The sequence below is a fragment of the Myiozetetes cayanensis genome, unplaced genomic scaffold (assembly GCF_022539395.1).
Source record: "Myiozetetes cayanensis isolate MyiCay16 unplaced genomic scaffold, myiCay2020 scf5-8, whole genome shotgun sequence".
Taxonomy (NCBI): domain Eukaryota; kingdom Metazoa; phylum Chordata; class Aves; order Passeriformes; family Tyrannidae; genus Myiozetetes; species Myiozetetes cayanensis.
This window is the reverse complement of record NW_026087742.1, coordinates 91,386,787-91,414,687: the sequence shown is the minus strand read 5'-3', so window position 1 is coordinate 91,414,687 and position 27,901 is coordinate 91,386,787. Positions and strand designations below refer to the sequence as shown.

At 35.6% G+C, this 27,901-nt stretch overlaps 1 protein-coding gene across 6 annotated transcripts in view; it reads left to right on the top strand.

Moving 5' to 3' along the window:
• Nucleotides 1–27,901, top strand: part of ATP11A (ATPase phospholipid transporting 11A) — a 111,068-nt gene that overhangs the window by 48,975 nt on the left and 34,192 nt on the right. For all 6 annotated transcript variants that reach the window (XM_050332961.1, XM_050332959.1, XM_050332960.1 and 3 more), the window contains exons 2-11: nucleotides 3,424–3,546; nucleotides 14,718–14,807; nucleotides 15,934–16,014; nucleotides 17,529–17,636; nucleotides 20,386–20,514; nucleotides 21,022–21,125; nucleotides 23,702–23,752; nucleotides 25,219–25,283; nucleotides 25,667–25,748; nucleotides 27,059–27,209. In XM_050332961.1, coding sequence (XP_050188918.1) covers nucleotides 3,424–3,546; nucleotides 14,718–14,807; nucleotides 15,934–16,014; nucleotides 17,529–17,636; nucleotides 20,386–20,514; nucleotides 21,022–21,125; nucleotides 23,702–23,752; nucleotides 25,219–25,283; nucleotides 25,667–25,748; nucleotides 27,059–27,209 — 984 coding nt within the window. The remainder of the gene's footprint in view (nucleotides 1–3,423; nucleotides 3,547–14,717; nucleotides 14,808–15,933; nucleotides 16,015–17,528; nucleotides 17,637–20,385; nucleotides 20,515–21,021; nucleotides 21,126–23,701; nucleotides 23,753–25,218; nucleotides 25,284–25,666; nucleotides 25,749–27,058; nucleotides 27,210–27,901) is intronic.

The window sequence follows — 27,901 nt, the reverse complement described above, 5'->3', positions numbered from 1 at the left end:
TATAATTTTGAACCAAAGATTGTTACTACTAATTATACCCAAATTAATAGTTCAAGGGGAGAGTCAGGAAAATAAATTCAGTGTTGCCCTTGATTTTTCACACCCTAAGTCAAATCTGATTACTATAAAATACTTGGAAAAGCTTTGGATCTTTCAAAGTCAGTTACTTTTCCAGCAGCTACCATTAGTACCTTCCTATCATCCTTTTACTGTTGCCTGTTGAATATCAAGCCCCTTGTCTTTTCAGGTAATATATTTTTGTTTAAATTTAGATAAAAATTAGCAGAGTACCATGAAGGTGAATCTCAAGCTAGTTTTAGTTTGGTTTTTTAAATCAGAAAAAATAAAGATACATTAATATTTTAACTCTTAAGGTACAATCCTATTAACTGTCTCTATTTAGTGTTATGTAAAGATGCCTTAGTCTTTTGCTGATTTTTGCTTTCAGTATTGCTGACACTGCTTGAAAGAGTAAAAGCTAAGTAACATTTCTTCATTGATGTGCCAATGAAATTAGGTCTCGGTACATTGAACTTTACATTATAAATAGAAGCAGATAATGCTAAGGTTTATTTATGGTTTCTTGAACATATTCTTAATGTGCTTAAGTAATAGAACTTAAAAAAAAGAAGTTAATATGGTTCATTGTTCTGGCAGCAGTATCAGATTGCTTTTTTCAGTTGTTCGCTGTCATTCTGTAAGTCACCTCTCATGTACAATACCTGAGCATTCAAAGAACCATTACATCAGCATGGCTGTCTTTGTAGGTTGGCATTACCAGACATTCAGTTGGTGTGCTTTGATTTCTCTAAGTGGTCTGTGTCCTGACTTAGTGCTGCTTTTCTAAAAGCATCTTTCTCTTCACACAAATGAGTTTCCTGGTGGTCATTGTGCATAATGCATCCTGCTTTGTGCACTGAGCTTGTACCTCACTGGAAAACAGAGCCTTACTCTTCCCTGCTGAATTTTTACACTTGAATTGTGAGTGGTTTGAAGGCTTGAAGATGTTGAATTAGGTTAGTAAAGTGCATTTATTTTGTATCTTCCATTAACATATCGAAAAGTAAAAAATTTCTATGCTAGCAGACAGTTAAAATTCAGTTAGATCTGGTTTTGTACATTTGTGGTGAATTTATCAATTTGTGATAAAACCAGATCCAATTAAGGTAAGAGAAGATATTGTCTTGGTTTTATATCCAGGCTTAAAGTAAATTTTGTAGACCCTTTTTTTAGGGATTTAAATTCCAGGGTACAACATTAAATTGGTTTATTTAGTGTTGACACAGTACCCCAGGACCATTAGACCTGTAAAAACTGGTAGTGATGCCAGGAGAATGCTGTCTTTTGTACTTCCCAGCTCCATAGGTAATTTCAGAGACCCATTTTAACTGAGTTGTGTTAAAGATTGAATTTATACAGTGAAATTAAAAAAAAAAAAAAAAAAGCTTTTCTGAACTAACAACCTTGTCAAGCTGTCTTGGACTGGTTCATAATAAATACAAGAAATAAATTGTCAGGCTGAGCCTGTGTAGAGGGAAGAAGAAACCAAGGGATTTCTTCTTGATGTTTAAAGTTTCATGTGTGGAATTCCCATTAGCCCTTTATGCAATCATCTCTGAACTTGGGCACTTATCAGGAGTAATCTTTGTGTTGCTTTTATGTCTGCAATGTGCCTCCTAATGAAAAATTTAAAAACATTGTACAGTTCAATGTATTATACAGGAATATTTCCCTTGCATTTCTAGGAGTATTACTTGGCACAAGGGTTAAGAGAGAATGTGTGTGCATTTTACATTCAGTGCACTGACAAGATGAAAAATATTGTCTATAAAATGGTAAAAGATAACATCTTTTTTATTTCATAGCAGTAAGGTGGAATATAGAAACATTTTCATTGTTTTACTTCCTTCCAGATTATTTTAGTTTGCTCAAAAGCATCCTGCCTGTCTTCAGAAGTGGTGCTTTACTTTGGATTGTGAGAAGTCCAATTAGTGATATGGGAGGAGCTGTCTAGCTGGAAAACTCAGTGTGATTTTTAAACTAACCCACATCCTGATTTCCAGTCATGCTATACCTGCCATGTGAGAAATGTAGTATGTGCACTCCCACTGACACAGGGACAGTTAGAGTTGTTTAGCATAAGCTCCAGCTAAGCCATTGGTGTGTCTTATGAATGGCTGTCACTTTTACTTCCTTTATCAGCAGCTTGTCTTCCTGTGATATGTTAAGTGACTCTTTCACATTGCTGAAAAATTAATAATACATTAAAATGACCAAGGAAAACTTTGGATTTACTTTTGGTTTTAGTTTTATGCCTAGTGTTGTAATTTTGCCCTTTGGTATCTTCTGAGCATAATGCCTTCATTTTTGTCATGTGCAAGAAATAGTAATAATTTAGGGTCCTTTGTATCTACTTCTAGTAGAAATGTCTGGGATGGCAGAATTTGCTTTTGTTTAAGCCTCGTACTTGGCTTTACATTTTACTTGATGACTACTCAGCTATTCTTTGGTTAATAGTCTGAATCCAATAGGTTTTCTCTTTATAGTTATGTTCCTTCCCTCCCTCCCCCAAGAAAGTCATGTGCATCACATAAATAATTGTTTTATTAGCTTAACTGCTCCAGATTTGCAGAGCATTGCAAGATTTCATGTGTGTATTTCAGCAATAATGTTGAAAGTTTGATCTTCACCTGTGTTTGCACTTAAGGCAGTGGAAAAATCATAAAGAAATGAATTAATGAAGGAAATGTTAGGATGAATGGTTTTTAAGTTTGAGAACTAAACTTTATTTTAGACTTATTATTCAAGTGTGTACTAGTAAAGTAAATGGACCCATTACTATTGACAGCAAGACTAACTAGAAAAGAGGGTACCTTATCTATATGATTAAACTCTAATTGTCAGGAACTGCTCAGCTACATCCAACTGCTTTGGGGAATGGTGCTTTGGCTGCATTAACTACCAAACTCATGCTCTTTGTGTGGGGTTAGTTTGCTTGGTAGCAGTCTGACAGTTTACCCATAGAGACAGACAACCAAGCACCAGTGCCCAGGAGCACTTTCAGGACATGTTTAACATACTAAACAAATGTAGCTGGTGAAGATGCAGAAAAGAATCTTCCCTCTAACATGCTTAACAAAAGTATATGTAAATGCATCATTACAACATAATTTAGAGGGTTTGAGTTTAATATTATGACTATTTAAATATTTAAATTAGTCATGACTTGACCATATGAAGATGTTGAAATTACTGGTTCCTGGGCTTCTCTAAGTATTAAGAATGTGTTCTGTACTATACCACAGCACTGGTGGCTGTATATATGTTTTAATGATCAAGCACATAATTAGTTAATTCAGTGTGTGACTCATCTCACTGCAGAAATACTGAATGAACTGACATCATAACTTTTTCCCCTAATAGTGTGCTGGAGAAGAGAACTGGGTGGACAGTCGGACTATTTATGTTGGGCATCGTGAACCGCCTCCAGGCACTGAAGCCTACATTCCACAGAGGTTTCCAGATAACCGAATAGTCTCATCAAAGGTAGTAATATTTTCTTTCATGCACTTACATAAATCAGCTGAAGTTATTCTACATAACGTGTTCATTTATCTCTTTCAAGATTTTCTTCCTATACTTCCCGCATATTTTTTCTTTCCACTCACCAGCGAAGGTAGAATGAAGGTATCTTATTCCTAAACAGCCAAATTGCCTCTAATATGAATAGAAATGAAATGACTTCTCTGATGTTTACTGTAGTACATAATATAGTACAATTTTGAGTAATGTACTTTTCCACAAAGGAAAAGTAAGAAAGCACATTTCATTTGGGGTAGTCCTGGAGTAAAGGCTCCAAGGAAAGACTGCATCCTTTATAAACCTAAGCAATACCTCAAAGTACTAGAAATAGCTTAATTTGTGGAGCACTTACATTCATCATACTATCTCCAGCATGTGTCATTCCCTTCAAAAGCTCATAGTGACAAAACCCCATAGAAATCATAATTTTTGTTATACACATGCTAGTGTGAATTATTCTTAAAGTCTTGGTATTGTGATACATTTATGCCCTTAAGAAACCTTCCAGTTGTTCCCCACTTCAACTAGTAAGCTTTAATTTCCCTTAGTTTCAGCAGCTTTCTGTGGACAATTGGGATGTTGGTACTCTCCAGCTGGCTTGCTTTAGCCAAAGGTCTATGTTGCAATGGCATGGAAAATTGGACGTTTGCAGCTGATTGTATGGCTGACAACTCAAGAAGTCCAAGTTGTTATGGTGTTTAGATTTCACTCTTGGTGAACACACACCTCCAACCATTTATGAAATAATGAATTCAAAAGAATAGCTCCTTTACTGAGAGAATTTCTTTTTGAACAGTGTCTCAAATCCACAGACATTTTTAGAACCTTAGTAGCATTGTGATCTCAAGGAACTGAGTGCTTACTCTCATGGATCCGAACACTTGCAATCCATTAACATAATTGTAAAGCTGTAATGAAACCCACACTTTTCACAAAGGGTGTCTCATGTGATATTTTGCATTTTACTACCTTCTTTCACTGCTATTTTTAGTACCTTCTCTGTGTACTTCATTCAAAAACGGTATAATGATAAGCAGCATAGTATCTAGCCATCTTTAATTACATAGAATGTTCAAAAGGTAGTACAGTAAATAACCTAGATGAAGTACAGCCATGTTAATACAGTAGTAAATCCTGTGCTCTACGTGTTGATTTGTATTGGCTTTTGAATTATGGAAGAGCAAACATTTTATGCAAATTTTGGTACTCTTGTGACACTTTTCTTATTTTTCATCTCATATGTTTTATCTGGGATTTATGTAAATAAAACCATTGAAGTTATGGCTAATACTTTTTGAAATAAAACCATCCTGCTCAACTCTGCAAGTGTTTTAACACTTTGTTGTGATTATTAAATTAGTGGAAGTTTCAAGTTATTGTGCTTTACAGAGTGAGATTTTTAAGTATGACTTAGACCTGGATTGATTTGAGGAATCCCTGGCAGCAATTAGTAAATGTGTATGACTTCAACTAGTTCAGGAAGGAGACTTCGCCATATTTTAATTGGATAAAAACATATTTAGTTGAATGTTTTTAATGTGAAACTCTTTAGTTGTGGGCTGTGTCTGTAAATAGTTTTTCATGAACAAAAGGTATTAGTGAAAATATATACATTTTTTTATATATATATATATACAATGTTTCTCATTTTCTCTGTTTATTGATTATATTTCACTCAAAAAATAAAATATGGGTTGTGTTTGGGAAAGTAAGTGGTGATATTTCAGGAGGGGACAGAACTCACATAAATGCTTTATAATATTGAACAATTCTTTAGACTGCTAAAAGCTGTTTTATTGGCAGTTGCCTGTATATGAGAAGTTTATGTGCTGTCCCTTTCAAGAAAACTCTTATTTATATGCTCCATCCCAAACAGCCTGAATAAAGAGCACCATGGTGATTTGACTTGCATTCATTCTGGTTCTGTAAGCCAGATGATCTTAACCTTTCACCCCGTTCCTTGTCACTTACTTTCTTCAGGGGCAACTGTGACAATGTAGGAAATGCAGACGTAAGCTTCCTGAAAAATTATCAAATGTACCACATAAAGGTGGCAAATCCATAATAGTCAGAGTAGAATAAAGATACATGCAAGCAAACTGTGTAATGTTACTTGAGCCATGAAGGATACTTACTTCATCGGTGAGACAGACTGTGCTTTTATAGGTCTTTAGTGCTTATGTAAGAAGGTATATGATTGCTCTTCAAGGGTGAGGAACTCTGGACTTCCCAGTACAGATTTTACTAATTTAAGACAAATTGAATTCTTAAAAAGGGTAGTTTAAAACCATGAGGAAACCTCATCAGTTAGTCTGTCTTTGTGCTGCTGTACTAACAAATGTCATGTTATAATGCCCTGAAAAAGACAGCAGCTGGCAATAATATGAACCTTAAACTTTCCTAGTCCTTCCAAAGGTATACTTAACTGTGCTTCAGCAGAGGCTTCCTGGTGTCAGCAAGATAATAATTTGATTCGAGTACAGAGAGATATTTCTTGTCTATTGCAAAGTCACAGTGGAACATGGTTAATACTCTGTCTACTTAATGACACATTCCTGGTCATGAAAAATTATAGAGACAGACTTGGGCAAGACATGAGTGTTCTATCAGTTTGATGTGTTAGTTCAATTAGGATTTTAACAGTGTAGTGCAGAAGGGCTGTGTTGAAACAATAGAGGCAAAAAAGTTAACGTGTTTTGGATTGTGCAAGCAGTTTGTTTATATTCTAGAGATAGTGACCTTTGTAATGTGGATCCTTATGTTGATCTGACTTTTAGCTACTTCAGCTGCTTAGGGTGTTAGCCTTTAAAGTGGTTCTAATGTGCCCTTGATTGAATTTATCACATGACAGTGATGCAGCATGGCAAAATATCAGCTGGTAGAAAAATCTGCTTCAAATGAGAAGAAAGCAAGCAACTGAATTGGCAGGGAGGTGGCTTGCTTTTATTCTTAAAAAAATTATACACATTTTGAAATTTACTTTTTTGTAGAACTGCTAGGCCAAAAGGAAACCAAGTTAAACCATGTACCAGTTAGCAAAACTGGGTGGGAAACAGCCTTGTTCCTTCTTCTGGCATAGGGTAACAGAAGGATCGTATCTCTTTTTTTAAAGACTAATAAATCATAAAATAACTTTTCAATATGGAACTTCCTTAAAGTCCAACCTTTTTGTGCTGGGAGTATCCCCATCAGTGTGCTGAACAGAGTATCTGTACATGTGTAGTAGTACAGGGATATGCCTGATCAGCTAAGAATTGCCAAAGATCCTTCTGTCACAGTACGTTGTCACCAGCAGTAGATCCCTAGGGCAGTATGCAGAGGAAGCGCGTATAGAGTGGTATTTCCTCAGAATACTCACTGGGTGTTTGGTGCTCTGTGACTCAGCCATTTGTGAGCCAAAAGTAATGATTTTGTTTTTAATAGTCTTTACTTCAATACCTTTTAAGCCCATGTAAATTCTCAGAGTATGTAGTTCAGTCACGGTTAAACTGTAGAAATGTTTGCCAAAAGAAACTATGAACCCTCATTTTGTAACTTTGTGTTAATTTGAAGTCATATTCCAAGTCCTTGAATCTGAAAATTACTGTTATCCCCTGTTTCAATCTGTTGATTTTCCACCATGTTCCTTTCCAGGCAGAATAACCTTAACCTGCTCAATAATTCTTTGTGTGGAAGCTAGTTCATGCCTTTGCTCAGACTTGCTCTTTACCTTCTCCCACGCCAGCTGTAGAGTTTTTGGGACACGTGCAGATCATTCAATACACAACAAACTATGGATTAATATAGTGGCATGATGATGTTTTAAGTTTGTTATTTATTTGTTAATATTTTTCAACATCTGAGTTCTCTTTTCCTGAAATTGGTCTGATATTTTTATAGAACTGCTATGCTTCAAAGATCTCATTTTGTAGACAAAGTAGGGATTTGCATCTCCTGTTCTAGCTGAATCAATGCCCTGAACACTAACTGCATATGTACATTTGTCTCTTGAACAAAGAGAAAAGTTGTACCAAAAATAAAATCTTCTTTTGAGGCAACAATATGGAATTCAGTCGGAACATGTTTAATTACAGCTGCTTATGGGTTTTGACAGATAACCTGAAGAATGAAGCACAAGAAAGAACCAAAAATTTCAGAAATGTCCACTTAAGAATAGCCTGTTGAATAAGAGATCAGAGACTTCCCATCTGTCAGAGACAGCTGACAAACTTACAAAACCCAGGAACTTCAAGCAGGAGGTCTAATTGTTTTTTCCATACCACCCATAGAGAAAGCTGGGTTAGAGAGATGTAGAAAGTCTGGTTTTTTCCTTTTAGTCTGTGAGTAATTGGTACATAGTATTTTGTTGTGGTGGTCCTGTCTAGCTGAAAACTTGTCCTGTTGTAGTTTCAAAGAGAAATTTTACAGCTACAGAACCCACTTGTGCCTGGATCACCAATAGAACTGGAGGCAGCAGGGCCTAAACTTCCAGAAGATGTTACTGAGGAGTAGTGGGATACAACTCTTCAATGAAATGCAAGGTTGAACCTACAGTGGATGCAGACCTGTTGAAGAATTTACCTAAAGAGATGTCACTGAAGTTAAATTATTATTTGAAATTACAAAATGCTCATTTGTGCTGTAGTTTTTTTTCCTGTTCTTCAAATCAAGAAGCAATAAGGTGAACTCAGATGGGAAAACAGTAATATTATTAACTCCTACATTGAATTGCTGTGTGCTATATTCATGGACCTGAAGTGATCCTGGTTTTGTTTCACAAATACTGCAGTGTTCTGTTCTCTGCCTGTTTCCTTGGGACTTCTCATAAAATACTGACCCAAACATTGATTTCTATGATACTAAACCAGTAATTCTGCATTTTGAGAGTACCATACATTGCAAGACAAATGTTAGCTACCTTCAGTGCTAATCTGATTAATTGTGAGTCATCTTAATTGCAGTGACTAATAGTTAAATAAAGTTAAATAATTCTGACATGTTTCAGCAGAAATTCATACCCTTGTGCTGTACTCCTTCTGTGCAGCACTCATTTATTGTGCCACTGTAAAACCACAAAAAATGGGTGTGCTCTGATTTCTCATTTTGTTGCCATATTTAGAAGAAATGTTAATACTGAAGCTTAAGGAGATACTAAAATGCCTCCACCAGGATGAGGCACTTAGAACCCAGAAGAGACCTAGGCTGTCCTACACTCCTCCAAGGTGATGCTTCATAACTGGGAGGATTTGTCTGGCTTCTCTAGGGCCATGAGATAGCAGTTCCAAGGTGAGGAGTTCAAACACAGCCCTGAGCAGTAACATCTGAAAGTCAGAAAATCATCCGGAGCCCACAGTAGGAACAGGCCTTGTCATGTGAAGCTGATAAATAATTGTGTAGAATACTCTGTGTGGGAAGAGAGGGTGGTAATACACAAATGTGTATAGGACAGGGACCAATTCAGGGAGTGCTGTGTGTACCTTCTAGTGTGAACATACTGCTCTGCTTTAAAAGCAGCTGTAACATAGAACACCCACCTTGTGCCCAGGTAATCCACTGACTCACAGCCACAGTGGCTGAAGCAGGAGGTCAGATCCCATGCTGCAAGGGTTGAAGAGTCAGATGTGCCCAACGGTGCCAGAGAGTGAGTGGGGCAGGAGCTTAAATGCTTTTTAATCGATTGGACTCTCTAAGGTGCCAGCTCAGGGATAACAATACCTGAAATGGGATGGGAGTCCATGGGTGTGCACTGCTCCTTCCAGGCACAATAATACAATTTCCATTTGTGGATGACTGCCAGTACCTAGAGAGAGCAAGGAAGAGCTATTTTTTTTCTGTTGATGATCCTGCTCAGGATGGGATTTCCAGGGCAAAAGCTCTCTGCAACCTCCTTTGTGTTCCCAGGAGAAGCCATCTACCCTTCCCATGACTCAGTCCAGAGTTATTAGCAATATTTTATCCTCTACTGGTACTACCCCTAATAGAGCCTTTAATTTAAGCTTTTTGTGTCAGTATGGAGTCTGCATGTAGCAAGAGAGAAGCAGAAGAAGGAAGGAAAACAAGCAGATCCGAACCTAACACCAGGGAGGACAGGTGTAATTGTTCTCGCTTCACATATGAGAAAGTGAAGTTTACTAACTCTCACACACTTTTTCTTCTGTTTTCCTGATATTCTCTGTGACTTCTGTCTTCAGTCAGTCATCTATGCTGTAAGATTTATTTTTCTTTTTTTAAAATTATAATTAGATAATTACAGATGCTGAGGAGTCTCCTTGTCAGAGGAGTTCCTGGAGTTAATAGACTGTATTTGATAAGATTGAGAGTTGCTGAACAAGGATGACTAAAGATGGACTTCTCTGTTTTAACAGAAATCCTGTTTTATGAGCAACAGTTTTTAAGAAACCCTATGCCAAAATATGTATGCTTGTTCCTCAAATATGTAGGCACTGTTTGATCTAACTTCCCCAAATCAACTTCATTTTTTCACTTTCTCTGAATGTACTGGTGGCTCTGATTCCCTTGTAAAAGCCCTACATGTAGCAAACAGAGTGATCCCCGGTGATCCCTGTGACGTGGAGAAACAGAGGTCCCTCCCTCAGTGGGGTGATAAACACTGTGCACATACCATGTGTGTTAATACTGTTGTTAACAGTATTGTTAATTGTCCTTCTACATTCATTCCAAATTGTCAAAAATATCACTAAGTATTTTTCAAAATATTCCAGTTTTATTGAGTAGCATATAAACACAGAAGTCTGAAGTTTTTTGCCTCAAGTTAAGACTTGATACTCAGTAATACATTAAAGAATATAGATCAGTTCTTCTATGAACTTCCTATATGTTTATAAGCAAGTCACTTGAGTTAGATAAGCCATGTTCTCAACTCAGTTCTTATGATTTCAGATAGTTATTGACTTCCTATATTTTCATACCTTTTGCTATAGTTTTAGTTACCGGTTCTCTAACAGAGTTAGGCATCTTGTTTCAAAAAAGCAATAATTTTATAAATAAAACTAAATTTAAAAGAAATTGTTAAACTTTTGATCAGACCATTTTCAACTATTCTGTTGAAGGGGGATAATTATATCTATGTAATATATTAAATACTTACGGGTTTTTAATAGCATAGTACTATGTAAGGTGATATTATAGATAGAGTGGGTCCAGTACCTAAAAGGGACCTGCAAGAAAGCTGAAGGGGGACTTTCTACAAGGGCATTTAACGATAAGGGGGAACAGGCTTTAGACTGGAAGATGATTGGTTTAGGTTGGATATTAGTAAGAAATTCTTTACTGTCAAGGTGCTGAGGCACTGGAAGAGACCAGAGAAGCTGTGGATAATGCATCTCTGGAAGCGTTCAATGCCAGGTTGGACAGGGCTTGGAGCAACCTGGTCTAGAGGAAGGTGTGCCTGCCCAGGGCAGGCACGTTGGAATTAGATGGTCTTTTGAAGATCCCTTTCCACCCAAACCATTCTATGATACGTGTGCCTGCAATCTAGTTTTTAAACTTCAACTTTAAGAATGCATTCTTTCTTGGTAACTGGTAGATACCATAAAAATCCATTTATTAAAAATACTGAAGTCACTAAGGACAAAAGTGACTGCAAAATTATTGTTCAGCTTTCCTCTATACTTCCCTGAATTTACTATCTTCAGGATGGATTCTGTTTTGCAGAAGGGATGGGAATCAGCATAGCAAGATGTCTGTAAACCAGAGGTGAAGCAACATAGTAGATGTTTTTGTCATAATAATTTTAAGGGTTTACAAGAAATGGTCAAAAAGATTGAGGGGAAATGAGTGAAATTAGAGTGGGTTGGAAGAGAGGTGGTGACTATTTAAAACAAATAATGTGTAAGAAATTGAGGTGTTGACAGAACTCAGTAATGCACTATGGAGTGCTTTTCTTGCCACTCCAGCTTTTGATGTCAAGTGATTACTTAAGAAATTCTCCATTTACTTAAGGAAATACCTGCCTCTTAAGAGGGAAAGACAAGCTTGAAATACGAGCCAGAATTCTGGTATGTAGATATCAAATGAAAAGGTCAAAATACAGTGTTTAAAAAAATCAAGCTGTGGTCAAGAACACTATTTTGTATTTTTGAATTCATGTGACTGGCTCTAACAAGGAGGTGATGGAGCTGAAAGCAACATGGCATCAATAGTTGGTGCATTCCTGAGATGGAATCAGGGGCATAAGCAGGAATACTATTAAGGTGTGCATGAGTAGTTTAAGCACATGATCACAGAAATACACCAGCACTGCAATTATAGATGGGAAGAACATGTACTTGAATGACGCTGATTTGACGCCAGACAGACTGATTTTACAATTTCTTGCTCAGTCGTTGAGACGCATCTGTTCGCACAATGTGTTCATCTCTTGGATGAATGTGCAACTGCTACTTCTTGCTGTTTGATGTATTAACTCCCATGTGCAAAAAAGCATGTATGTGCTGTGGCCTCTATTGGAGCAATTAAAGAAGATCAATTAAGCCTTCCCCAGCTTAAAAGCTTATTCAAGTAGTATGTAACTATTTGGATAACCTTATATCCTTTAAGTGAATTACAATGGAAAAAGGCAGTTAAATATACATAAACTGCTTTTCAGATTTTACAAAGAGCGTGACTAGTATCTGAAGATGAGAGATGGTATTAACTCTGGGCACAGTAATCTGATGCATTTATTATCATCATTTTTCATGTCTTTCCTTTAAAGATTTTTATTTTGTTCCTGCCTAACTAGGGTAGAGAAACTCCCTTGAAAGCAGTCATTAGGTAAATCTTGTTCTGAGTGGCAGCCACTCTGTTGCTTCTCTGGGGAAGGGTTAGGGTTGTTAAACATTAATTACCCATTTGTAGGTACTCTCTCTGAGCTACTGATGGCTGGGACAGGGGTAAGTCTGCTAGACATCTTAGTGGTCTTTTTTTCTTGACTAAACTTCAAATATTTCTTTGAAGAAAAGTGAGTGAAATACAGACATACTTTGTATGTCTGAAACCCAGTGCAATAAAGTGCTAAAAGTCTGGCAGGTTGTTTGAAAATAAAGTTTTAAGAAGTCTTCCATATTAAAGGAGCATCCATTTTAGGAATCGCTTCTTGAACCATAAAAATAATCTTTTCCCAGGTTATTCACTTTTATTCAGCTAAGAGAACTGCTGACCAAAGGTGGAGCTGTGGGAAAGACCACAGCTTGACAGAGAAAGCAGTGAACTGAGGTTGGAATATGAGGAGGATCAGATACTAAGTTAGGTAAAGGTGAACATTCAACCTTGTTGTTTTAATTGATTTAGTTCTTCAGTCAGATTTTTAAAACATCTAGTCTGACAATAATGTGCTGTTACCATACATTTAGTCAAATAACCCTCTAGGAGGTTAAAAGAGGAAACCACTGCATAAGAGATTACATTTTTTTAAATGAAGGTGATTTGGGGAACTTGTATAAATCATCAAACTTTTAATGGTCAAAAAACCCGTTTACCATGGAAAAAACACTAGTGTTATCAAAAGAGCTAAACAGAAAAATGTTAACAAAATTTTTTCACCAAAACCTCTGTACTTTTTTTCTTTCTTGGCAGGTAGAGATTCTTGAAAAATAAAGGGATAAATAGCAAATAAATAACAAAGATAATTTACATGATAAAGTGAATGATGAAAATATGCAATTATTGTTGTAGAATAGAATCTGTATTGTCGTCTATCACAACAGCAGTTTTGATTGTTATGCAAGGAATTATAATCAAGTCTAACTGGTTCTCCTCAAAAATTCCAAGATAAATTAGCCAGGGAGTGGGCAGTGCAAGCTGCATTCCTGTTGATGAAAAGTGTTCTGATTGCAAAACTAGAGCATTTGATTTTCTAGCTGTTGAGTGTCTGCCTGTCTGAGTTATCCAGGATAAGTGGTAACTTAAGGCATATTTAGAATAGATACTGATTTTTGGCACATGATAGAAAAAGAACATTTCATTCCTATGTCTTACACTTGTCCAGGCTTTAACTCCCAAGAAGTAAAAAGATGATTCTGTATAGTAGGGATTTCACATACTATTGAGGGGTGCTTCTCAAGGATCCTTTTTGTCTGCAGATGTAATAGAAGTACTTTGCTTCTGGAATTCTGTCTGTGCCTTCAGGGCCAAATTCAGAAGATGTCTAGCTCCTGGAATAATTTGGTTATCAGCAAGTATAAGTGCAATCTGCCATGAGGAGACAAGGCACATTTGTAGCAGAGCAAATAAATTAGGATAAGCTTCTTAACCCATCTCCTTTAAAATGAAAGTTTTATTGGAGTTGTCATTTTATTATGTGTCAAAGGATAATTTAGATAATAAGACTATGCAGTGTTAGTTTTCTTAAGCCATTTTTCAGACCTTTTTAAACAGTTTTAGCTGACATTTTTACATGTGTTCCAATAAGCTACCCTTGCAACGTTTTTCTGGAGCTACAGAGTGAGCTGTATGAAAAGAGTGTAGTTGAACCTACTAGGACAGGGGAAGGGGACTATATTATGTAAGGTCCTTTCTCGCTTCAATATGATTTTTTCCTTTGAAGTTTTAGCATTTTCTGTTTGCAGTTTTATATATTGATTCTTATGTCATTTTACAAAACTTTTGATAATTTGTAAGATCACTAGAGAAATATGCAGCCATTTACTCTTCTTCACCACTATAGTTTATCTGAAGGAGTATGTTTGTGTCCTAGCCAAGGAACAGAAGAGGGGGGCTGATAACTTTTATTTGGTTGTTTTGCTATGACTGAATAGTTAACTCTCAGAGTGCCACCTATCTCCTCAAGTCATGCATACAACACAGGTATGAATTAGAAGTGCTCTTTGAAGAGACTAATGCTTTTAAAATCCATTGATGCCTTTAAATAAACTGTTCCATAACTAAATCTCTGAATGGGCGTTGTTGCTACTTAGAAATTATTACAGTCCCTAATAGAAAAATTATCACAGTTCAGAAAATCAGTATGATTCTGGTAGTACATGATTGTCAGTTTAAGATTTCAGTAAATTATTAAACTAACAAAAATACTCCTGCTTCTTTTTTTAAAATGTAATCCTGGAATGTGAATTATGAAGTGTTTGATTATTTTTTTTTACATAGAATTTGAATAAAATTTTCTCACAAAGACTCATAATCTGTGCATTTGTTTTCAGTACACGTTTTGGAACTTCATACCAAAAAATTTGTTTGAGCAATTCAGAAGGATAGCTAACTTCTATTTTCTCATCATTTTCCTTGTTCAGGTAAGCTATCGCCATTTTTCAGTAAGTTTCTGGACTCTTTCTAAAAAAGAGAGAAGTTGAAAGAGGTTTAAAAATGATACGGTTTTGATGACTAAGGAGGTAAATGGTTGAGCCCGGACAGCCTATTACACTGATGATGTGACAACCTGAGTCTTACTTAATTTCCAGGTTGTAAATGTTAGTCTCTTTTAATGAGAATTTGATACTATCACTGGGAAGACATGTCTTGATAAAATTTAAAAGAATGGGTGTCATTTTTATTTTGTGCTAAACATCCAGATCAGTAAAACCAGTGTATTATAAATTATGGTGATGATAAAGTTTTGTTAGTTTTGCATAATAGGATATTTTATAACAAAAATAATACCTTGGCCTCAGTTTTCTAATTGTAGTGTCATCAGAGTCTGTAGAGAAATCTAAATATAGATACTGGTATGACGTTTACATAGGTGGGGTACATAAATACTTGTTTTTGTAATTAGTACCATGAATAACTAGTGTGTTGCTTTCTAGATGTCTTCATTCTGAACCTTTGGCAACTACTTAAATGTGTGAAACAATAAAAATCTTACTAAGTAAAACCTGTATTACTTTGCATACCAGATTCTGTAGAAAGAAAAGTGGTGCGGATTCCCATGACACTTTAGGTTTTGTCATTTGCATTCCCTCTCTGAATTCTACCTTTGTTTATGATTGCAGAAACCACAGCTCAGTGTTTCAGGATTTACTTTTTGCATGCATAAGAACAGCTGTATTGTATAATGTGTAAAGCCAGTGCTGTGCTAATTTCTAATGGTGCTCCATAATTTTACCTCCAGAGCTGCAGCTTTCCAGTCTAATACTTCCTTCAACTCTTGCAAGCCAGTATTTTTGTGAGACATTAACATCCAAATGTTAATGTGGTCTAACTACGGTGTTGTATCTTCTTATAGCATCTAACTTTTAAATTTGTCACTATAGTATATATTCTTAAAGTACTCTTCTTCTTAATTCAAGGCCTTGCTGCCTTGTAACATATTGGTGAAAAGATTACTTGAAAGATCTTACTTGAAAGATATTACTTGAAAGATTGAATGCTTACATTCACAAAAATATAACCAGAAAATTTATGTTCCTTTTGTTGCAGTTAATTATTGATACACCGACTAGTCCAGTTACAAGTGGACTTCCACTTTTATTTGTCATCACTGTAACAGCTATTAAACAGGTGAGTAATTTAGTGAGCAAAAGTAAAATTAAAGAGAACAGTCAGGTTAGTTTGGGTCTGCTGTCCAGGCAATGCCCTCTCCCAGACTCTTGCCCACCCCCAGCCTACTGGTCTGCGTGGGGGAAAGTTCAAGAGAAAGCTTTGATCCTGTGCAGGCGTTGTTCAGCAGTAGCTGAAGCACTGGGGTGTAACCAAGACTGGTTTAACCCCAAGTGCAAAACCCAGCAGCATATGGACTGCTGCAAAGATCCACTCTAGGCAGACCCAAAATGGAGGATAATTTTGACTGTTCCTTATTAGATAACCAATTACCTTTGCAGTCTTAATGCTAAATGCAGACTTTTCCTTCATGAGTTTTCAAAGAAGCTATGGCGAGTTGTGATTCTCTTTCTTTACAGTGCTAACTGTACGTAATTGAGTATATGCTGTTGTTGAATTCAGCTCTTCTTGTTGAGTACAAGTTGTGATACATGCAAGAACTAGTATTTTAGCGTGGCTTTCCAACTATGAAGATTTGAAATGTTAAATTTAAAGTCTTACTCTTAGTAATGACCTACCAAAGCCCAGGTTATGACATGCTGTGCCACTACTACAGTTTTGTCTGTCTTCTTGGGTCTTTCTTCCAGGGACTGATGTAGATTTTGGGACTTGCTTGAGGAGCTATACCAACTCCTGGAAGTATAGTACACTAAAGTTTAAAGTCTCTTATGAGTTCCCAGATTATCTCTGGGAGCATTTAAGGAAGTGATACTTTTGTTCAACGCTGAATTTTCAAATGTGCTCAAGTGAATTATATGTAAAAATGCTATGGACTACAAGTGGTATTTTCTGTCTCTTGACCACTGGTGACTTTGTCAGTCCTAATCTTTATTGTGTGGCAGCACCTTTTCAATGGAAAGTTGCAGATTCCCTGTCTTTTATTTACTTAGTCTACTTGTATGAAACACAAATTCTTAGGATAATTGAACAATAAAAATAGGTTTCACTGTACAGTCTTTTGAAAAATTCTTCCTGACTGTATATATTGTAATATAGGGTTAAAAAGTTCGGCTTAATTGTGTGACAGTTGGGAAATATGAGCACCTCTAGTCAGGTCATCTCTTTATCATCTTGCAGGATCGAGTCCTAGTCTTCTCAGATCTATTTTGTACACTTCTATCTTCTTGGCAATTGCTTTTATAAGTACCTTGCACTTACTCAAGGGTCAATAGAGCATGAGCAAGAGATGATCGCTTAAATACCAGAAACTGTTCTACACATCAGAAACATCCCTATTCGTCAAAGTGTCTTCATAATGTTGTTGACCAGTGGTAACTGTGAATGCTCTTTTTCACAGATGTCCAACATGACTGCAATACTGACATGTATCACAATTTTATTTGTTCTAGTGAGAATATTTCTTTCCTTATCTTGATCAAGGATGATTTTTAAAATTTTTCTTGCAAACTAGAGCTATTCTGTGTCTTTGTAGCCAAATGTACATCACTGAATCATTCCACTTCACTGTTTTCTAGGGTTACGAAGATTGGCTGCGACACAAAGCTGACAATGCAATAAATCAATACCCTGTTCATTTCATTCAGCATGGTAAACTGGTTAGAAAGCAAAGCCGAAAATTAAGAGTAAGTAACTATGATCTAACAGGTTTTGTGAGTCAGGCTTTACACACTTTACATGTAAAATAAATTATACAGAAATGTAGTATGATGATGTAGCATTTATTGCGTTTAATGGAGATTAGACCTACAATATACTGATTTTTAATTTAATGCCTCTGAATAAAGTATTTTTATAACCTATTATGTTTCTGCTTTCTCTGCCTGGTTAAACTCCTTTTATAAATGTTCCTATCATTTTCTAGTTTTTAACTTGAAATTAATCTCATGATTTATCTTTACTCCATTTCTGTCATCTGTGATTATCGTTGAATTATAGAATGGCTTGGGTTGGAAGGGACCTTAAAGATCATCCAGTTCCAGTCTCTCTACCATGAGCAGGGTTGTTCGGAGTTGTTCCACTAAACCAGGTTGTTCGGAGCCTCATCCAAACTGATCTTGAACACTCCCAGGGATGAGGCATAACTACTATCATGCACATTAATAATTTATTAATTATGATTGTGATGCTCAGTGCTATGTATACAGATATATGCATACATTTATACACAATACATTCTGAATGCTTTCTTCATTACCCGTCAAACCACAGTCTCTTCACTGACCTTCTGAATGCTACTATGTTCCCTTCTTGAGATTTTGAAGGTTATTTTCAGAAATTAATTTTTGCTGCTTCTTTTTTTCCTTTTTCATGAGCAGATTAACTTTTTATCATTATTTTCTTTAGAACTCAGAAAATTTGATAGGCATGTGTTTGGAATTTTCTTATTTTTAATATGTTTATTTGGGGTATCTTTTCTGCTCTGTTGTGTTTGGGCATAAAGGCATCAAGAGTGTTTACAGCCTCTCTGCTGTGACCTTCATTTGAGTGTAATAGCTTCTGTCTAGGGCTTCCTAGATTAAGATGTCACATGCTGAGAATTCTACATGTGTAACTAACCTGTTAAATATTCCAAACAAAAATAATAAAATACTACATAACTAAAGTTTGAATTCAATTAGTTAATCTGTTTCCCATGTTTTCTTAATTTTTACCCTATTCCATTGCCTCTCAGAGATTGTATATTGAGCAAAGAAATGATAGGAGAGACAGACATAGGAAATATTTGCTTGGAAAGGGATATCTGTATATATGGGTAAATATGGGGAAAATTCTCTGATCTGTATAACATGAGAAAACAAACTAGATTGTATAAAGGTAGATCTTTCTGCACCCAAAGCCTTTAGACATTTGATTCAAGAAAGGAAGAAGAGATTTGCTAAAAGATGAGGTTTCTTTTTCGCAGAAACAGAGAACGGTTGAGGTTGGCAGGCATCTCTGGAGATTGTCTGATTGAACAGATCAGACAACCAAGCGGGACCACCAAGAGCTGTTTGCTCAGGACCATGTCTAGACAGGTTTTAAATATGTCCAAGGAGGGAGACTCCCAAACCTCCTTGGCAGCCTATTCCAGTGCACAGTGAAAATGAGATGGATTCCTCCCTTGTTTCAGTTTGTGCCCGTTGCCTCTGGTCCTGTCACTGGGCACCACTGAAAAGAACCTGTCTCTGCTCCCTTTGGATCTTTGGCTGACACAGTGACAAATGTTGTTGGAACGCTCATTAATATGATGCTGTGTGCTAGTACTTTTATTTGTTTTGGGTTACGGAAAAAGAGAATTTCATACCTGATAGTTGCAAGTATGATAAATAGCTTCTGTTCTCCACTGTCAGGTGTACAATCTGCAATTTTTCATCGCTATTATGGTTAAGAAAAAAAAAAGCCTTTTGCATATCTACAAATAGATGAATCTAATTTATTATCATAATTCTAAAATTTTATTTTTAGATGCTAACGTTGCTGATTGTTGTCAGGCTATTTTGCTTAACTAGAATTAACTGACTCCTGCCAACTGCTGAGGGTATTGGAATTTAACTTAATGAGCACATGACAACAACAATGATTAAGCTGAGTCTTATTGTAATGAATTATGACATAAAAGTATATTGAACAGATGTTGACCTACATGAAATGTTGCAAGAATTACATATTTTTTATGGTATTTTTATTGAAACTCTGATGTTCTTAAGATGTGGAGTATGTCTTTACCACTTGTTAATTTTTTTATAATTATTTGAAAAAGGTAACCTACAAAAATGTAACAAATTCCTTTTTTCTCAAATGAATGATTTGCAGGAATAATTTGAATTTGTAGTTGGTTGCCTGTTCTGTGACACTTTAACATGCTGCAAAATACTGCCTACGTTTGCATGAATAAAAATTCATTTGCTCATCTGTAAACATGGATAAAAATAGGACGGACACCTTGTCACAAATTCTAAAAATGTATCCTGTTTTCATTGGCAGACTTAGAATTCTTAGCTTTTTCTATCTCTAATATTTGGAGCTAGACATTTATCCTCAAGAGCCAATGAGAGTATCTCACATCTCCAGCTTGTTTTGAAACAATATTTTGTCATATTCAGTCTTAAAACAGGGATAATGTCTTCCATCTCTCAGTGTTGCAAAACTTAACAAGACAGTACTTGCAAAATGGTTAATCCTGAGAGGAGAGGTAGACCTCAGTCATTCCACAGGTATAATTCTGGTTTTCAGAGATTTTTCTGTAGTTTTTTGCTCTATGGCAAAATCCTAGTGTAAATGAAAGTTGGTGAATTTTCAAAATATTTTTGTGAATCTAGGTTTTAGTTTTGAAATCTGAAATTTGGGCTGCTCTACAAAATGCATTTTATTTTCTTGTGTTTTTTTCCTTAGGTTGGGGATATTGTAATGGTAAAAGAAGATGAAACATTCCCATGTGATTTAATATTTCTATCAAGTAGTAGAGGAGATGGAACATGTTTTGTTACAACAACTAGTTTGGATGGTGAATCCAGTCATAAAGTAATTCAATGTTCTACATTTTCTTTTTAAGGCAAAGTTTGCTTTTAGTTTTTTACACAGATCACAATATGACTTTGTGCTTATATGTGTGAGCAGATACACTAGATTGTGTAATCTGTGTTTCTACCAGTTGATTTCATTTCTCTAAAATTAACATTATTTTATAAAAAGTTCTAAAACGTATTTATTTGTGGTTTTGTCTGTGTCCAGTCTGGGAATGCAGATTGCAGAGATAGTGCACTAACCTTTTTGTACTTGAATGCTTTCACTGTGACTTGGTTTGTGAGTACAGTGTAAGGTACTGGCACATAATCATAGAATCCTTAAGGTTGGAAAAGACTGTGTAAGATGATGCCCAAGTAGGAGCATTTAATGCTGCATCTTATTTGAACTATGAGCTCTTATTTAAAAGCGAGTAAATCTATTTCATGCTGAAGTACATGTGCAAGTTACTGTCTTGTATATCTGTCCTTTTTTATTTTGTTTACACCATTTTATTCACTTCAGACTTACTATGCTGTTCAAGATACGAAGGCATTTCACAATGAACAAGAAATGGATGCACTACACGCTACCATTGAATGTGAACAACCTCAGCCTGACCTTTATAAGTAGGAAAATAATTTTTACCTGTTTCATTTAAGGTACCCTAGCAATAAATTATTAAAAATATCATAGTGAAAAGACACTGTCTGCATCTGTCTGGTTAGAGGGAACCCCAGAGGGAGCTGGAAGTCAGGTTAGTCTTTCATCCATATTCTTTTCTGCAGGTCATTCACCCTCAGGTGTGCTGAGGGGTAGTGGTCTCCAGAGGTCACACAAAGTGATCCACTGGGGAGTGTGATGAAAATTTTTGAGCATCAATTCCTTTTTAATCTAAAAATAAGAAAGAAATTAAGATTTACTAATACTTAATATATTTCTTGATGTTGGCACCCTTGCTCAGTCTGTATGTGAGAGAGCCCCATGACACATGGAGTTTGCAAGAAGTCTCCAGGGAAAGAGAGGGTGTTCTATGATGCGGAGAGGTTGCTTATGGCACCATCACTCATTCCTTTGCGTTCAGCATATTGCGAAGTGTTGTAGTTTATGTATGTCCAGTTAAGTGGATTTACAGATTATATTACCTAGGTTTAAGTAAAGTAACACTCACAAAATGCTGAAGTGGCTTAAAAAGATTCTTGTAAAGTAACTACAGAATGAAACTAATAATAACATTCAAGCACAAATGAACAATAAGAAAATGGCAAATGCTCCCACTCCTGGTATGAGAACTTTACCTTGTAATGTGGCTGATTAAGCTACTGTTAACTTAATCAGATCTGACAAGAAGTTGGCCAGAAAAAATTTAAATTGTCAAGACTATTTGAAATACGGATTTACTTTTGCTGTTGTTAACCTCAGATCACGTGCTTTGAGACATTATCTAATTATATTAACTAATTATAGCATGAAGCCACCATAATTAGCAGGACACTTAAAAACTAAATGTGCAGAACATGAAGAAAAACCTCTACAGTTGTTTAAAGTCAGGCAGTACTCAATATTTTACAAAAGTGTTGACAAAATTTCACTAAGCCTACTTATAAATATTTAGAAGCCTCTTTTCAGGTCTCTTCCTTAATAGTGAAAGACAAAAAGCCCCATACCATTGGGAAGACATTCGGTTTTTCTGCCACAGTAAAAATACCTGAAATAATACACAGAAAGCAATATGGTGGCAAACAAAAAGGCACTCTTTTGACTGTAAATGTTGTTGGAAGATGCAGAGAAAACATTTCTTGTTTCTGAGGTGTTAAGGCACTTCTTTTCTGCGATCTCAGTGACCAAGGAACTGGCCTGAAAGTCTGCATGGGAACAGATTCTTTAGAAAATCAAGTCCATCAAAGGCTTGGTCCTTTTTTAAATACCTGGCTCACAAAGCAAGTGATTGAAAGTTGAAGCTTATGCTATCTTAGATGGTGGAATTTGTTGGGACAGCTGTTGACAGATAAATAATGAAAATGCTTATTGGTAGAAAGCTTGTATCTCTGCTGATTTTTACTTGGCACTTAATCTCTCAACAAACTACAATGGTGAATCTTTCCCAAGGCACATAGTATGTATCATAACAGACATACATTGTCTTTAGATGTGTCCCTAATGTGTTGTATGTTCTCTGAGCAGACAGCTCCTTAATCCAGTGAACCTCAGAGGTTCCTCTTTAGGGTAACAGGTCCACGAGCTCCCCACAGTTTCCTCTACCAATCATAATGTTGGTCTTAATCACCTTTGATTTGAGATTATCCACTTGGACAGTGGTTCTTGCAAATACAGTGTACTGAGTGTGGCTGGAATGGAGTCAGTTTTCTTTGTGTCTTTTCTTAAAACAGTGTTAACACTAGGGTATTAGCTATTGCTGACAAACTCTTGCAGAGTGTCAAACTTTTTGGCCTTCCAGCAAATAGGCTGGGTGTGGGCAAGAGGCTGGGGATGGATGGCTGACCTAGTTTACCAGAGGGATATTCTGTGGCATGTAGTGTCATGCTCAGCAAGAAAACTGGGGTGGGATAGTCTCCAGAGTAACTGTTGTTGGAGACTGGCTGCAAATGGGCATGCTGATGGGAGGCGGTGAGTAGTTGCCCTTCTATCACTTGTTTTTTTCCCTTCACTTATTAAACTGTTATGGTCTTCCTTTTGCTCTTCTGTTTCTCTTCCCTGTCCTGCTGGAGAAGGAATGAGCAAGAGGGTAATGGATGCTTAGCAGCTATCCAGTGTCAACCCACCACATACACTTAGAGATATTCAGAGGGAAAATTACTTACTGGCTCTATGCTTTGGTTTTAATTCAGTTGTAGGCTTTAGATGTTGTAAAGGATAGTAATTACACTGACTTATCTCAGGCAGTTTAGAGAATAAGACTTCTTGCTATTTCTTGCTCATGCGTCTACTTAGAAGATTTATCCCTAGTTTTATAATCTCGTATATTTTTTTATATGCAAAATTTACACTGACTTCCCCTTCTGCATATTTCTGTATTTACATGTTTTAAATGTATATCAATATGTATCTCTATGTTCTTGTTCATGTTCTGGCTAATTTGAGCTTGTTCAATTGGAAAATGCTCACTGTGATAAATACTTTCCAGAAAATTTCTCAAATAATCTATTAGCAGTTCTGTTAAACTAATTATATGTTTCCCTTTCAGATTTGTTGGTCGAATAAATGTTTACCATGATAGGAATGAGCCTATTGCAAGGTAGGGAAGTCTGTAGTTTCTACACATTTAAACATATTCATGGTTGAATAAGTATCAATAATGAGAATTAACTTTGGTTCTACCTTGTCTTAATGACAGAATATTTTTCCTTAAATGATTCCAGACTGTTATTTCATAAATCATAAATATTTCATTTTTCAATCATATTTTTCTGCTTTTATATTTTTGTTTTTGTTCCCTTCACTTTATTTGAAATTATTTAGTTTGTAAATAGTTGTAAGTAAATAGTAAATAATTCTTAAATAAATGTTGATAGGATCTTGACAACACTAGTACAATACTACCTCATCAGCATGAGATCTTGGTAGTGCACTAAACAATATGAGTAGTATCACCTGTTTATTTCTCTCATTTTTCTTCTTAGATATTGAATGGTTTGAACTTGTCAAATCATGTTTAATTTTACTAAGGGTGTTGTTACATTTTTCTAAAATGCCCATAGTGCTGTGTGTGCAAGGAAGGCAACATCCAGCTTGCTGTACCTGATTTTGTTTGAGTCCTTGCCACACAGAGGCAAAGCAATAGGATGGAAAGCTGTTTGCTCGGGTGATATCGTAGATCCCATGAGGGAGTTACTCAGTTCTGCCTAAGTGCCCTCCTAACCTCAGTGTGTCTGCAGATACCTTATTTTCTGTCACAATCTGCCATAAAAATTGTCAACTGATCTGTGTCATTCATGTGACATCACTCTAGTAGTTTCCTGGAACTAGTTTCAGGTTTTACATCAGAGTTATGACCCTGGAGTTCCTGTTTGTTTAGAGTTTGTGATTTTGGGTAAGTTTTATACCACAAGAACACTTTGAATAACATTCAAAAACACTGGACTTACTTCTTCTGGATTTTTTTATTGCTGTATGGATAGAATCTGATAATTCTTCATGCAGCCTGTCTATAAAGTAGTCCTTGGTTTTTAACTCCTATGGTGATTTACTTATTACATATCATGCTCCAAAAATATTATTTAAACTTACATTAATTCCCTTATTCCTCAATAAATTATTTTACCTGTATTCATCAACATGCTTTGAAGTGTTTCCAAAAAGTGTCTAAACATATCTTATATGCCATTTATACTTAAAGTGTATTGTCCTTAATAAATAATTTAGCATACAGAACACTATAGTTTATATAAGCCTAAAAAAGACTTGAATCAGTATTTTTAAAAACAAGAACTGTGCAATTAGGATGAAGAGTCTTTATTTATGTGCCTACACATATGAGTTTCAGGTGCATTGGTTCAAGATTCACCTTGTGAAATTATGAGCTTAATTTTAGGCATCTGATTATTTATTTTTAATTTTCACTTTAAAATTTTACGTATTCCTAGTAAGTTTATTAAACAAAAAAAAGTATTTGAATAAAACTAATTTCCTGGTTTACATGACTTTCACCAAGGTCTGATGTTTTGCTCTAACTGTTTATTTTGTAATACTTATGTTTTGCAGGCCATTAGGATCTGAAAATCTGCTCCTTAGAGGAGCCACTTTAAAGAACACAGAAAGAATCTTTGGTAAATATTTGTATTGACTATTTGAATGGACACTGAATTAATAAGCAAACATCAAAAAAGGTTACAACCCTGCAGTTACTACTGGGCATATGATTTAAGTCACATGATTTACAACTTCTTAATAAGGGGTACTAATGCTACACAGGAACATTGTAGCAGCTGAAAACTGTGACTGGATTGGGATTTAAATGCTGCTTAAAATTTCCCGCTAAGAACCAAGATATTAAAGCCATTTGTAATTTGGGGTATCATCAAAATATTTGGGTTTTTTCCTCAGACTAAAGAAAATTAAGGAAATGACAGAGTATAATGATCTAGTGAATTCTGCTCTTATAAAGTTATTGTACTGTACAGTCTTTATTAAACAAGTTGTCTAATTTCAGGTGTTGCTATCTACACTGGCATGGAAACTAAGATGGCATTAAACTACCAGGCAAAATCACAGAAGCGATCTGCTGTAGAAAAGTAAAATTCCTAATATTTATTTTGGGGGTTGAAAACTGCATGTTTGAATGGTGAAAATGGGATTTTTTTTTTCTAAAAGTGTATGTTTCATTGACTTAAATTAATTAAAAAAACAAAACAAAACAAAAAAAACCAAACCAAAACAAACAACAACAAAAAAACAAACAAAAAAACCCCAAACAGGTAAGGGTTATGATTTTGCTTCTTTTTGAATATTTTTTAGTTATAATACCAGTCATATAAATATTCTCAATACTGAGTTATTATTAATGTTAGATGTTTAAAAAATAAAGCCACTTTAATTTATTGCCTAGCTTTTTAAGACATGAATTTTTGCTGTACCAGAAGACTTTTCTTTCACTGGTTAGAACATGCCTACTGATAGTTTTCCAAGGCTGTTTGTTTTACTGTGCTGACATTCAATGCTTTTCATTGCAATTAAGTCTTGAATTCAGTAAAAATAACTTTTTTTATGCACTTCACTTTGGTGAGCTGCAGTAACACAGTGCTTGTCTGTGGCATGTTTTCCATGGTTTAGCTAAAATTAACAAGTTCCATACAGACATATGTGATGGGAAAGTAACACTGCTATCCTTAAGGAATGAGCTGACACTGGTTGCTTACTGTTTTTAAATTAGATTATTTTCTAGTCCTGCTCTGCTATTTGAAATCATCAGCTCTGAGTAAGGGGTCCAGCCTTGTAAAAAACAAGATGTCATTTATTGAGGCAAGATGTAATGACCAGCTGACAGCCCTTCTCTTATGCAGTGACTAAGCAATGATGATGTATCTCTTTCTATTGTTATTAATGTGTAACCCATGGCTTTTAGCTCAGGCCCATCGTTAATGAAAGTGTAATTTTAAATGCAAAATGTTCTTGTTCTTTTTTTAGATCTGTCTAGGGTTAAAACATTACAGCTAATAAGCAAAATGTTCTTGATGGTTTTATATTTCTATAAAAGTACTTATGTGAGTGAGTTTATATTGATTCAGAGAAATGGCATAAAAAGGTCTGCAGAGGCAAGCCCAGTTATTCTGTTATGACTCTGTCTGTGCTATTATTTTCACTAATATACTATTTTTGGTAATGTGTCACATTTTGGAAACAGTTATAGCAGTTAACATTTTAAATAGAAAATAGTCTTCAATGTTTTTCTTCATTGAAAAAACACTGTAGAAAAGTTATATACCATCTTAGTATTGGTAAACTTGCAGCAAAGGTTAGGCTGAAGCACAAGTACATTTTTAATAAACTCTATAGTTTATATGCTAATGGAATTCTTATTTTGCCCTTTTTTTTTTTTTTTTAGATCAATGAATGTATTTCTTATTGTATACCTCTGTATTCTCATCAGTAAAGCACTAATAAATACTGTTCTGAAGTATGTCTGGCAGAGTGAACCATTTCGTGATGAGCCATGGTATAATCAGAAAACAGAACCAGAAAGGAAAAGAAACTTGGTAAGCAAGTAAAGTAAAATACAAAAAAAAAAATTCTCTAAACCCTTAATTTATAAGGATCTTACTGAAAAGTATATGCAGCTTGCTTACTTATAGATACATAAATTTTACTTTTTTTGATAACAATGGTGATACTGTATTTGTGAAAGCTTGTATATTAAATTTTTGCCCTTTAGTTGTATGTGTGAATTTAACTGATGAGAAAATGTCTGGCTTAGTATAAAAAGCTTCATGAAATTGTTTTGGAGTTGCCTGTCATTTATGGAAATTACTAAAGAACTAACCTCTTGCAGAGAAATACAGACTGGAAGGAGTCCCGCAGCTTTTGGCAATCCTCTAACAGGCTTGTTCAAAAGAATCTGCTGTGGGAATCTTTATAAAAATATCCCTCAAAAGCTTGGTTTCATATAGCTGTCTCAGGAGAGCTAGAGGCCAGCATCAAGAGTTACCAGTGTCTGATGTTCTTTCAGGAACAAGGTCATTGTCCAGAATGGATACCCAGATGATCCAAAGTAGTGAACTGAACCCTGCACTACAGAAAGCACAGTATTATTTCACTAAATCCTCCTAATCAAACTAGGGGAAAATTTGCTTCCCTACCCTAAATGCATGACGAGCACGTGCAAGCCAGGCATTTTCTAGATTTCTCATTACCAGCAGGAGCACCACTTCAACCTGCTCAGCAGGTCAAC